Source organism: Zonotrichia leucophrys, unplaced genomic scaffold (genome assembly GCF_028769735.1).
Source record: "Zonotrichia leucophrys gambelii isolate GWCS_2022_RI unplaced genomic scaffold, RI_Zleu_2.0 Scaffold_151_111563, whole genome shotgun sequence".
Taxonomy (NCBI): domain Eukaryota; kingdom Metazoa; phylum Chordata; class Aves; order Passeriformes; family Passerellidae; genus Zonotrichia; species Zonotrichia leucophrys.
Window position 1 is genome coordinate 60,575 of NW_026992356.1, and position 12,163 is coordinate 72,737.

The 12,163-nt window shown below is 56.5% G+C and overlaps 1 protein-coding gene and 1 pseudogene across 1 annotated transcript; both read right to left on the reverse strand.

The window, feature by feature from the left end:
• Window positions 1-5,591: 5,591 nt before the first annotated feature.
• On the reverse strand, window positions 5,592-8,837 carry LOC135461019 (serine/threonine-protein kinase pim-1-like). The gene is made up of 6 exons (XM_064738002.1): window positions 8,797-8,837; window positions 7,507-8,026; window positions 7,333-7,383; window positions 6,766-7,132; window positions 5,947-6,124; window positions 5,592-5,718 (listed from the first exon to the last, which is right to left on the reverse strand). The coding sequence occupies exons 1-6, from the start codon at window positions 8,835-8,837 to the stop codon at window positions 5,592-5,594; spliced, it is 1,284 nt and encodes a 427-aa protein (XP_064594072.1).
• A 1,595-nt stretch (window positions 8,838-10,432) lies between these two features.
• On the reverse strand, window positions 10,433-11,364 carry LOC135461020 (olfactory receptor 14C36-like; annotated as a pseudogene).
• Between the last annotated feature and the right edge of the window lie 799 nt (window positions 11,365-12,163).

The window sequence follows — 12,163 nt, forward strand, 5'->3', positions numbered from 1 at the left end:
GTTCCTGCCCAGGTTTCAGGACTCAGAGTTGTCTTTCCTAGAAGCTGTTCCTTCAGCTGCCTCGGGAGGGCCATTTGGCCTCTGGACCCACATTCTAGTTCCATTATTAGGGCTGCTGGATCCAAACGCTTTGTCTCCACAAACAGTGGTGACTGGAGGTGGATCTCCTGTTTTCACAATCGTTCCTAAAATTGCAAGATCAATAATTGTGCTACCCTATCATGGGGTTGAATAATCTAGTCTTGTTCATTATTGTTTTCAGAATCACTGTAATTTCACCTAGACATTCTGCATCAATTCCTCTTGCCATGACAGGAACACTTTGCAAGGCCAAGCTCCATGGGAGCAGTTACCAAAGCAAAGTGTCCTTGAGGAAATCTGAATTCCTGTTTCAGTATTGATAGCTCTCATTTGCTTTGAATTTCTCCTAATGAATTCCAATGCATGAAGGCCCAGCCCTGCAGCCTCTGGACTGGCCCTGCCAGGGGCCATCACAGCCAGAACAATTTCCCAGGCAGCCCAAGTCTCACTGCCCATGGCTGGATTTGCAAACTGGGGGCAGCCATGCACAGCATGGGGGTTTCCACTTCCACAGTGGGCCATTGTTAAGGGCATGGAGCACATCTGGGAGATGGGTTCTCCATGGGCAAAGGTTCCCATCTCCTCATTTTTCCAACTGCTCTTTTAACAACCCCTTCACCCTTTCAACCAATCCTGCAGCTTGTGCATAGTCTGGTACATGAAAAACCCTGCACGGAAAATCACTGTATTTTTCACAGGAACAGACAAAGCACTCTGCATCACAGTATCAGCAAACCCTGTAAAAACAGCCAATTTCCTCCCTTCCTCCTTTTTCCATTGTATACAATCTCACAAAGTTGACCACTGACATGAGGGTCCTGGCCAATCCTGTTCTGTAGGGTATTTAGTGTTACATCCCTGAGCAGCCAAAGATACCAAATTAGTATTTTCAGCAATATTTCACATTATTATTATTTTTATGTATATATTGATATAGAAATATATATATAGACATATAAATAAATCTATAAACATAAGTATGAAGGTCCTATAATACTTTAAACATGTATATAGTTATTTATTATATTGATATTTCACTTGCACAAGTGCATCTGAGCTTACCCAAGATTAAAACCTTCTTCTGTTGTTCCATAAGCAACAGAAAATTTTTTCCTTCTGAAGGTGCTGTTCCCAATGTACTCTTAACAAATTCATCTTTGTCTGCCCAAACCCACAAGGCGTTTTCCTTTTCCATGTGTAATTTTTGGATGCATTTGAAGCCATCCAGGGGTGCAGCTTCTTTTACCCGACTGCCCCACTGCTCCCACGGGGCTCTGACCTCAGCCCACTCCAGAGCCAGGGAACTCCAGGGAAGGGCTTCCCAGCTGGGAATTTCTGATGGGACTGATTCCTCACATTGACACTGAACAAGTGACATTTTGTTGGCATCTGGCCAGACTGTTTTGTTTTACCAGTGGGCAAAGTCAGCACCAGAGACACAGACACCAACTGAAGGAATCAGTGTCATTTCCTGCAGCTCAAAACAGCAAAGAATCACCAAAGGAGCAGCTCAGCAATGCACCCAACCATCCCCACCAAAGACTGCAGCAGTGATTAAGAAAGATCCAGCAGCATTTACCCTCAGGCTTTACCATCCCCCAGACCCACACAGCAGCTGGGGAAGCTGTCACAGCCAAGGGCTGCAGGGCCACTCCTGGGCACTGGGAATTCCTGCAGGTGCCTCCAGCCCCAGGTGAGGCTCCAACCCCGCTGGGAGAGGGCCCAGCTCTGACAGTGCTGAATGAACAAACTGACAGCACTGCTAGTGTGGCAAGATCTGCCTTCATCCTCCTCTTGTTTTCCTCCCAAAGCCTGGCCAGGGCTCAAGGAGGAACCAAGGGAGGTGACTTTGACCATACAGCCCCAAACAAGGCCAGATGTCACATTTCATGGCCTTGTCTGGCTTCTAAATAAACAAAGGTCAATACATGTTTCACTAATGAGTGGCTACATCTATCTCAATGCTAATGACCATGCACATTTCATTAGGGAGCAGATACAAAGATAACCTTTGGTTGGAAGGTTCATCCAGAGGCCACCTTTGGCTCAGGGCCTGCTGTCCAGGCCTCACTCAGGGCTGGTGTCCAGGCCTTGGCACTTCAGGGACGTGGTTTAGTGCTGGGCTTGGCACTGCTGGGTGAGCGGCTGCACTGGGTGAGCTCAGAGGGCTTTTCCAACAGAAAGGACTCTGTGATTCCATGATTCTATCCACTGCATTCAGCTGGGGCTATTTTAGCAGCATTCCTTTGCTCCAAAAGTTCCCTCTTGCCCAGCTCCTGTGGCCTGAGGCTTCAGCTCCTGATGCTGAGCTGCTCATGCTGAACGAGACGACTCGGAGAGAAGAACACAGTCCATGCAATCCCTTCTGGGACACGGAGAGGGGAGGCTGTGCAAACAGGAACATTGTTTGTTGTGGCCTCCTCTCTGCCCTTCACACCTTTCAGCGCTTTGAACCAGCCAAGAGCTTTCTCCAAGAGTGCAATGGAGCAGCTGTTCCTGCTCCCAGGCCTGGCTCTCTCCAGTCTCTGCCCTTGCCTGGTTCTGTCCCTCTTGCTGTGCCCTCTGTTCCCCCAGGGCTCGCTGGCTGCTGCCCAGGACTGTGGCACTGGCACAGATCCAGGGCTCCAGAGCCTCCTTTCTCTGCCTTTGCAGCTGCCTGGGCACAGCAGCCTTTTCCATCTGGAAGCTCCCTGTGGACAGGGAGTGCCCAGCTCTGTTCCTTGCACAGCCTCCAGGAGCCCAGGGCTGCCATCTCCAGTCCCTGCTGGCACTGGGGGCTCCCAGGTGCCTCAGGCTGCTGTGACACCGCTGCACACGGGAGGGAAGAGGGGCAGGGGCTGTGCTCAAAGTCAGCTCCATCTGCTGCTGCTGCTGCTGCTGCTGCTGTGGGGTCATTTGTGCAGCCCTGGCCCAGAGTCAGGGATCAGATCCTGCCAGTCTCTTCCAGCCCTGGCTGCTCAGAGTTTGGGCCTTGGAGCCTCAGGTGGCCAAAGGCAGCTGCTGCTGGTCCCTCTGTGTGCCCGTGTTCAGCAGTGCTGCTCCATCAGTCTGTGCCCAGCAACGGGGAAAAGCCTCAGCCCTGCAGGGCCAGGAGCTGCCGGGCTCTGCCTGAGCAGCTCAGCCAGCAGGAAGGGAGCTGCTCCACACGAAACCAGGAGGAAAGGACATTCCTTTGATAGGACATGTTTTCTATTGAAAGGAAAAAAAAGGAAAAAGCTAAAAAATAGGTAAATTGTAAAAGATAAGAATAAAATCCAAGTGTTAGTGCAAAAACATAACATACAGTTAATGAAAAAAAAAAAACATAAAGGCAAATTTACATTCGTTGCATTAAGAGGTAAATGATCTTTTTCAAAAGAGAACTCAGTTCTTTACATTGTAAATGTGCTGATGGCATGGATCCATCTTTGTGACCTCAAAAGCCTCTTAAAAGATTTTGGGCTTTGTTTCCAACATTGGTATTTGAAATTGTGGTCAAAGCAAGAGGAAATTGTTTTGTGCCCTTCCAGATCCAAGCAGGACTGAGAATGGAAACTCTGTCAAAGCCCACATCCTTTAGAAGATGACCTTCCTTCTCAGCCTGTGAATGAGCTGCACATTCCTGTTGTAACTGTCAGGGATTTCTTAGAGACACAAAGTCCCACTTAGGCTTTTTGCTCTGGTTTGGCAGTGCAGAAGGGCAATTCTCCATCCACCAGCTCCAGACTGCACTGCCTCAGGAGCACGGCCCACTCGCCAGCTTTGGCCCACTCGTGGCACTGCTAGAGGAGGAAGAAAGTGCAATTGCACAATTCCAGCCAGTCAAGAAGAAAACACCCTGTACAGATCCAGGTGTTCAGACGGGACTGTGGAGAGTTTGGGTCCTTGCCAGTTGGATGTGTGTCCCCAGCTGCAATCTCTGGGCCTGCAGCAGAGTCTCACTCACCGGCCAAAGCAGAAAGCTCAGGCGCTGTGCTCACAATGGGCTCGTCTGATGCAAAGCTGTGAGAGCAATGTGAGGGCAGAGCCAGCCCAGCTGGGCCCAGGGCTGAGCCCAGCAGAGCCCTGGCAGAGCCCAGAGCAGCCTCAGCACCCGCAGAGCCCGGCTGCAAGGAGAGAAAGCAGAAACCGCCCGTCAGCTGAGGGCTCCTGCCCTTGTGCCAAGGCCTGCGGTGCCCAGGCCATGCTGGCTGTGCCCAGAGCTGTGCCCAGAGCTGCCCATCCCTGCTGCCTTTGGCACAGAGCAGGAGGGCAGGACATGTGCCCAGCCTGCAGCCAGCCACGGCACATCCAGCCCTCAGCAGCTGCCCAGAGCAGGATGCTCCTGTGCTCGCTGCCAGTTCCCAAAAGCTCTGATCCCACCCTGCCAAGCACACAGGGACCCACCTCACACCAGCCACAGCTGGAAGAAAAGCTGCTCCCAAACCACAGCCTCAGCCTTCTCCAAGGGCACGGCCCATCCACGCCACAGCTGCTCCCAAGCACTTCCCCATCCACACTGGACCACCTCAAATGCTTCCTCTGGAATAAAAACAACACGTTATTGACAAGAGTTTAGAGACAAAAAGGGAAAACAAGAAAAACAGTAAAAACTCTTATCTCTGTCAGGGCCTTGAGGAAGGCCCCACCCCTACATGCTAGGGAAAAACCCAGCCATGGCTGAGGGAATCCCACACTTTCTCACGTCCCCCCTGCACTGTCCCCCAAAATCACAGTGACCCCAAAGCAAACAAGGGCAGTGGAGCAGCCCAAGCCCTTCCTTGCCTGCACAGCAAAGCAGCTGTGCACAGGTTCTGGAGCCCCACCTCTGCTCCACCATGGGCTTTGTTTGTGTCGGGCTGGCTGCCCCAGCCCCAGCCCCAGCCCGGGGCACGGTGGGTGCTGGGGGCTGTTGGCAGGGCCAGGAGCCCACTCCCATTTCGTACCCACCCCAGCCCATCCTCCCAGCCCTGCCAAAAGCAGCTGGGCAGCGACTGAAGAATGAGTTGCATCTGCCCCAGCAAAGGGGGAGCCCTTGGTTCCCCGCCAGGCTGGGTCATGCCCAAATCTGGCTGAATTTCCCCAGATGGGGACTCATCTGCAAATTCCCCGTGGAGTTTGCCTTTGAAGAAGGTGCCAGAATCAAAGTGCATCACCTTCAGCCTCCAGTGGCCATGCTGAGGAAGAGCTTGTCATCCTTGATATCACCCTCGCTGTCTCCAGCAGCAGCAGCAGCATCATCATCCCCACCCGGTACAGCTTCTCCAGGGGCTCCTTCTCCTTCCCTGGGAGGCTCTCAGGGCTCTGCCCAGGGCCCCAGCTGTCAGGGAACCAGGACAAGCAAAACCAGCTGGGATGGCAGCCACCAGTGCTGGGCAGAGCAGCTCAGCTCCAGCACAAGGGCTGCGTGTTCCCATCCTATGACCCCGGTCCAGTGACACTGGCAGCACAAAAAGGGTTGGGTTCCTTTGCTTCTCATTGCCAAGGCATGTGTGGAGCAGGAACTTACCAGGGCCCTGGATCAAAGTGTGCCTGTGGCGCTCTCCCTTCTTCTATGGCAGAGGAATATCCTGCATCCAAGGAACACAGAACAGGTCTTCCAGTGTGGGTCTGTCCAAGGAGTTCACGGATAAACACCACCAGATCAGGTCTTTGCACTCTGGGGAGAGAAAGCAGAAACTGACGGTCAGCCAGAGAAGGCTCCTGTCTGCTTTACCTCACTGTTCCCATGCCCAGGCCATGCTGGATGCACTCTGAGCTGGGCCTAAACTTTCCCACCAATTCCCTGTTTTGGAGGAGAGCAGGACATGTGCCACCTCCTCAGCAGCTGCCAGAGCGGGATGCCCACGAGCCCGCTGCTGGCTCCCAGCACTGGGATTCCCCCCGTGCCCAGAGAAGAGGATCCACCTTGAGAGAGCCCCTTGTGGCAGCAGGAGCTGGCCCCAGCTGAGGTTCCGGCCCCTCCTGAAAGGGTGCTCCCCGCAGACCATCTGGTGCAGCAGGATGCCCAGGGACCAGATTGTTGCTGCCTCGCCATGGTACCAGCCAAAGTCGTTCCATTCCGGGGGGCTGTAGGACAGTGTTCCTATGGAATACAGATGGAGTTCATCAGGGGGATGCTGCTGCTCCCAGAGCCTGGCCCCATCATCCCTGGGCCCGCGGGGGCTGCATCAGGGGCACACAGGGTGACCACTGCCCTCTCGCCAGCATCTGGGACTTGTGCACAAAGTTAGGGTTGGAAAAGAAGCCTCTGGTGCTGGAAGAGGGCAGCCCTGGCTAGGCCCGACCATGACATGCAAAGGAAAAACCCACTCCATGCTGGGGAAAAAACATGCCCTTATCCTCCCTGCCTGCATTTCCCCAAAAATATTATGAAGCCAAGGGAAACAGGGCGAGTGGGGTAGTGCAAGCCCTTCCTCTCATTTGCACACCAAACTGGCTGGGGCACAGGTTCTGCCCTCTCTCTCTGCTACTCCCACCCACGGGGGTTTTGGTTGGGCTGGCTGCCCCAGCCCAGCCCCAGTCCTGGGCAGAGTGGCTGGCAAAGGCTGCCAGCAGGGCTGGAAGATGGCTGCCCACCCAGCCCTGCTCTAAAGCAACTCAGCTGAGGACTCAGTGCCCTGACTGGCAGCAAAAGGGAGAATCCCCGCTGCCACAGGCAGCTTGCCTGGGAGATGTTGGGTCATGAGACGTCAGCAGTGGGAGCACAGCCCTGGGTAGGCTCACCTGCAAAGTGAGTGTAGACTGTGTCCTGCAGGTAGGTGCCACAGCCAAAGTCAATTAGTTTGGTCTGCCCGGTGTCCAGGTCAACCAGGATGTTCTCTGGCTTGATGTCCCTGTGCAGGACCCCGCAGCTGGTGCAGTGCCGCACGGCCTCCAGCACCTGGCGGAACAGCTCCCGCGCCTCCTCCTCGGGCAGGAACCGCCGTGCCCCAATGAAACGCTGCAGGTCCTGACACTGCTCTGGCCGCTCCAGCACCATCACGATGCAGTTGGGGAGCTCGAGCCACTCCAGCAGCTGGACCACACCGGGGAAGCCAGTGGACACCTTGGCCAGCAGCACGATCTCCAGGGGCGCGCTGGTGCCGTCGGGCTGCGGGAGGAGCACGATGCCGTCATCAGTGGGGCCGATGCCGTGCCGGGCCTGGGGAAGCCCTCAGCCAGGCCGGGATGCTCTGCGGCCTGCGCTGGCCCCATGCCCGCTCTCCCTCGGGGCGTCCTGGCGGCTCCCACCGTGCCGGGCCCCGGCTCGTCCCTGGCCGGCAGCCCCGGCTGCTGGCCCCGCTCACTCACCAGCTCGCCCCAGTGCCGGACGCGGTTCCGTGGCACCCTTTTGATGGCCACCTGCAAGCCAAGGCCAGCAGCGGGGTGAGCTCGCCGCCCGCACTGCGAGCCCCATCCTCCGCCCTCTGCCCTCCTCCTCCTCCATCCCCTCCTCCTGCGCCCGCCGCCGGCCCCGCCGCTCACCGGGGCGCCGTCCGAGAGCCGCGTGGCCGCGAAGACTCTGCCGAAGCCGCCGCGCCCCAGCAGCGATCCCAGCCGGTACCGCTCCTGCAGGGCCTCCTGCGCCGTCCCTGCGGGCGGGACGCGGCTGTCAGCGCTCGGCCCGGGGCCAGCAACGGCCCCCGAGCGCCCCTCACCCGCCCCGGGCCGGCCATGCCCAGGCGTTCGCTCCCGGGAACGCGGCACGGGAGGCTCGGGGCCGGCGGCCGCGCTGCCGAGCGGCGGAGCTCGGGCCGGGGAAGCCGCAGCGGAGGCGGCGGGAGCGGCCGCGCCGCGTGTGTGCTCCGCGGGCCCCGGGAGGAGCCGGGGCCGGGGCCGGGGCCGGGGCCGGGGCCGGGGCGGGGGCCGGGGCCGGGCTCGGGCCAGGCGGAGGCAAAGGGCGGCGATGCCGCCCCCGCCCCAGGCACTGATGCCCGCCCAGCAGCGCCACCGCCAGTACAGCCAGAGCCGGGCGGAGGCGAGACCGCGGCGGGACGGCCGGGCACTTGTGCAGCAAACACCAGACCTGGGCAGTGCTGGTGGCAGTGCCAGGAAGCTGCTGGGTTCTGGCTTTCTTTCCAGAAAATTGCTGCATTTTTTGTAGCCAGGTTTTGCTGGCACTGAGAAATTGCCAGATGCTAATTTTCTGTGCCAGCTGGAATGAGGCTGTGCAGGCATCTGAAACATTCCCGATCTGGGTACTGGGGGTGTCAGCAAACCCGAGATCGGGTTGCTGTAGGTACCAGGTTTTGCTTGGTTTTGGCTTTCTTTGCCAGCAAGTTGCTGCACTTGGTCTGTGCCAGAAGAGGGAAATATCAAAATCTGGGAACTGGCAGTGTCAGCAAACACCACATTTCAGGAAGGACTGGATCTGGACCTGCTCCCTCCCTGCATCCCTCCCTCAACAAGGTGCCAGAGGGGCTGGACAGCAGCCAGGCAGAAAGGGACCTGCAGGGACTGAGGGACAGCAGGCTGGACATGAGGCAGCAGTGTGCCCAGGTGGGCAAGAAGGCCAATGGCTCCTGGCCTGGCTCAGGAATGGTGTGGCCAGCAGGAGTAGGACAGGGATTCTTCCCCTGTGCTCAGCACTGCTTGGGCAGCACCTCGAGTGCTATTTCTAGTTCTGGGCCCCCTAATTTAGGAAGGACATGGAAGGGCTGGAGCGTGTCCAGAGAAGGGCAACAAGGCTGGGGAGGGGTCTGGAACAACACAAGTCCTGTGAGGAGTGGGTGAGGGAGCTGCAGTTGTTTATCCTGGAGGAGGCTCAGGGGAGACAAGGCGGTGTCAGGGCTCAGGGTGGACTTGATGATCTCCATGGCCTCTTCCACCCTTGCTGATTCTGGGATTCTCTGAAACCACCCTTGGAGCAGTTGCAGGATGAGCCCTGGGCCTCCTCTTCAGAAGCTCCAGCAGCCCAGGTCCCTCAGCTTCTCCTGCCAGCCCCAAAGCCCATCCTGTCAGTCCTGCTGAGCCTCTGCAGCTCCTCCTCACTGCCCAGAACAGGGAGCCCCAGAGCCAGACACAGCAGCCCAGATGTGCCCCCCTGGCCTGGGGTGCCTCTGGCAAGGGAGCGGCACCAGGCACTGCAGGAGCCTGCAGACAATTCCTGCAGCACTTGTAGGATGATCCTGATGCCCAAGGGACGTTCCCATGGTGCCAGGTCAGGAACTGCAATGGGGAGTGTAGCCAGAGAGGAAAGGGCAAACAGGGATCGGCTTTGCAGGGTAGGGAACAGCAATGGGAAATAGGAAGGAATGTGTATCAGGAAAGAAGAAAGAAAGCAAAGGTGAAGCCAGGGAAATGCTCAGGGCAGTTTGGGGGTGGCTGCCAGGCAGCCCTGGCTCTGAGCAACAGCGTCTGCAGTGGGACAGGAAACTCCCAGCTGATGGGAACAAACTTTCTGGCTGACTGCAGAGGCCAGGACAAAGCTGAGTGGTTTCCCTGGTGTCCCCCAGCCCTTGCTGGCCCCAGGGGCTGATGGCATTTGTGCTCCCTCAGGTTCATGTCCCCACACCAACAGCATGGGGGTGCTCCCCCTGCTCTGTGCAATGCAAACAGGGGCTGCTGAGCCAGTGCTGCCGTGTCTGTGCCTGCAAGGATGGGGCACCTGTGTCAGCTGGAGAAGAGGCCAGGGCTGCAGAGGGGGGATGTTGTTGGCAGCTCCATGAGGACGCTCTGGGACGCTGCCCTGGGCTGTCCAGTGCACTGGGGATGGATCAGCCCCTGCTCTGCTGCTCCTTCCTGTCTGCCCAGGGCCCTTGCAGAGCCCCAGCCATGCTGTTTGCCCCCAGCCTGCCCACGGCCAGCCTGGGGCTGCTCATGGGGCTTTTCTGTGCTGAGCATTGGCCTGGCTGTGTTCTTGAGAGAGCCTGGGCAAGGAGCCTGGAGCCCCCAGGCCCTGGGCTGAGGCGTCAGTGCTGCCCCAGCAGTGCCCATGGCCTGTCCCTGCTGCAGCCCCGGCACTGCCACCCCCAGGGCTGTGCCCGGCCCCGAGAGCACTCAGGCCCTGCAGCAACACCAGGGCCACCAGGGCAGTGGGGCAGGGCCACGGCAGCAGCACTGGCAACACCAAGTGCTGCTGCTGCTGGGCACAGCTGCTGTGCCAGGACTGATCTGCCCCCAGCTCTGCACACAGACATTGCTGCTGCAGCTCCAGAGAGGGCAACAATAGGGCATCTCTGCACAAAACTTTGCTGGGAGATCCCCTAGTTTCCATACATACACCAGGAGTACTCACTCTCTAGCCACAGGGAAGTTGAAGAGAAACAAAATGAGAAACGTCACAAACAATGACATTTCTTTGTAGATAGCATGAAAAACTAAAACAAGGGAAAAAATACCCCACATCTAAACCAACCAAGTATGACAGGTGACTTTGATTACAACTGATTTGCAGAACTTTGCCAGCAGTTTAATGTTCCTGAAACCATCCAGTCATCAGTCTCCTCATTGCAGTCTTGAGCTCCTGGTTCCTCAGGCTGTAGATGAGGGGGTTCAGGGCTGGAGGCACAACCGAGTATAGAACTGAAACTGAAAGATCCAAGGATGGGGAGGAGATGGAGGGGGGCTTCAGGTGAGCAAATGTGGCAGTGCTGAGGAACAGGGAGACCACAAATAGGTGAGGGAGGCAGGTGGAAAAGGCTTTGTGCCATCCCTGCTCAGAGGGGATCCTCAGCACAGCCCTGAAGATCTGCACATAGGAGAAAACAATGAACACAAAACATCCAAATCCTAAACAAGCACTAACAACAATGAGCCCAACTTCCCTAAAGTAGGATTTGGAGCAGGAGAGCTTGAGGATCTGGGGGATTTCACAGAAGAACTGGCCCAGGGCATTGCCATGGCACAGGGGAAGGGAAAATGTATTGGCCGTGTGCAGCAGAGCATTGAGAAAGGCACTGGCCCAGGCAGCTGCTGCCATGTGGGCACAAGCTCTGCTGCCCAGGAGGGTCCCGTAGTGCAGGGGGTTGCAGATGGACACGTAGCGGTCGTAGCACATAATGGTCAGGAAAAATACTCTGATCCAAGAAAGAAGAACATCAGAAAGGCCTGTGCTGCACATCCAGTGTAGGAGATGCTTCTGGTGTCCCAGAGGGAATTGTGCATGGCTTTGGGGACAGTGGTGCAGATGGAGCCCAGGTCGCTGAGGGCCAGGTTGAGCAGGAAGAAGAACATGGGCGTGTGCAGGTGGTGGCCGCAGGCTACGGCGCTGATGATGAGGCCGTTGCCCAGGAGGGCAGCCAGGGAGATGCCCAGCAAGAGGCAGAAGTGCAGGAGCTGCAGCTGCCGCGTGTCTGCCAATGCCAGCAGGAGGAAGTGCCTGATGGAGCTGCTGTTGGACATTTGCTGAGGCTGTACTTGGGGAGCTGTTCATGGAGAAAAGTCAGTGACAGGTTAGGAGGAACTTCTTCCAGCAAAATCAAAGTCTTTTCCTACAGACCCTTCTCCAGTAACCCTCGACACCCTTTTGAATTTCTAGCAGATTTTCCTTCAACTCCAAGTGGGGAGCTTTGGCTGTTGGTGCCTGAGTGGGACTTCAGGTTCAGGGCAACTACATACAGTGTTTTTATAATTCAACATTGCTATGCATATGTGGGAGGAAGACAGGGACCTGTCCTCACGTTCCACTTTGAAACCCTGTTAACACAGAGGACCCTGTTAACATCTGCACCCCCAGGAATGGGAAAGTCTGTTTAAATATTCTAGTGTTTTTATACTCCCCGTTCTCCTGCTGACTATTTTGGGATGTCAGAAACTCTCAGCATTTCTGCAGCCATCAGGGAGAACAGAGTGAGTTGTCTGAGGCAAGGTGGTGAGTGGAGAGTGAGGGGAGGTGGTCTGTCTCCAGGTCATGTCCCAGGTTTTGTGGGCTTTCAGCATTCTCAGACAGAGGATGATAATGCTCTGATGTTTCCTTTAAAAACCATCCTGACACTGCTGAGAGCAGATGGATCCCCCACAGTCCACCAAATGTCCATCCCCTTCTTATAGTCTCAGCCCCACATTTGCACCCAAGGACACACAGGGCTCATTTCACCAACCCAAGGCATTTTCTCAACATAGAACTTCTGTGCCTCACCCTGGGGTTTTCAGATAACACAGAGAGGCTCTACGACAGGTTTGCACCCTGGATTGGAGCTCC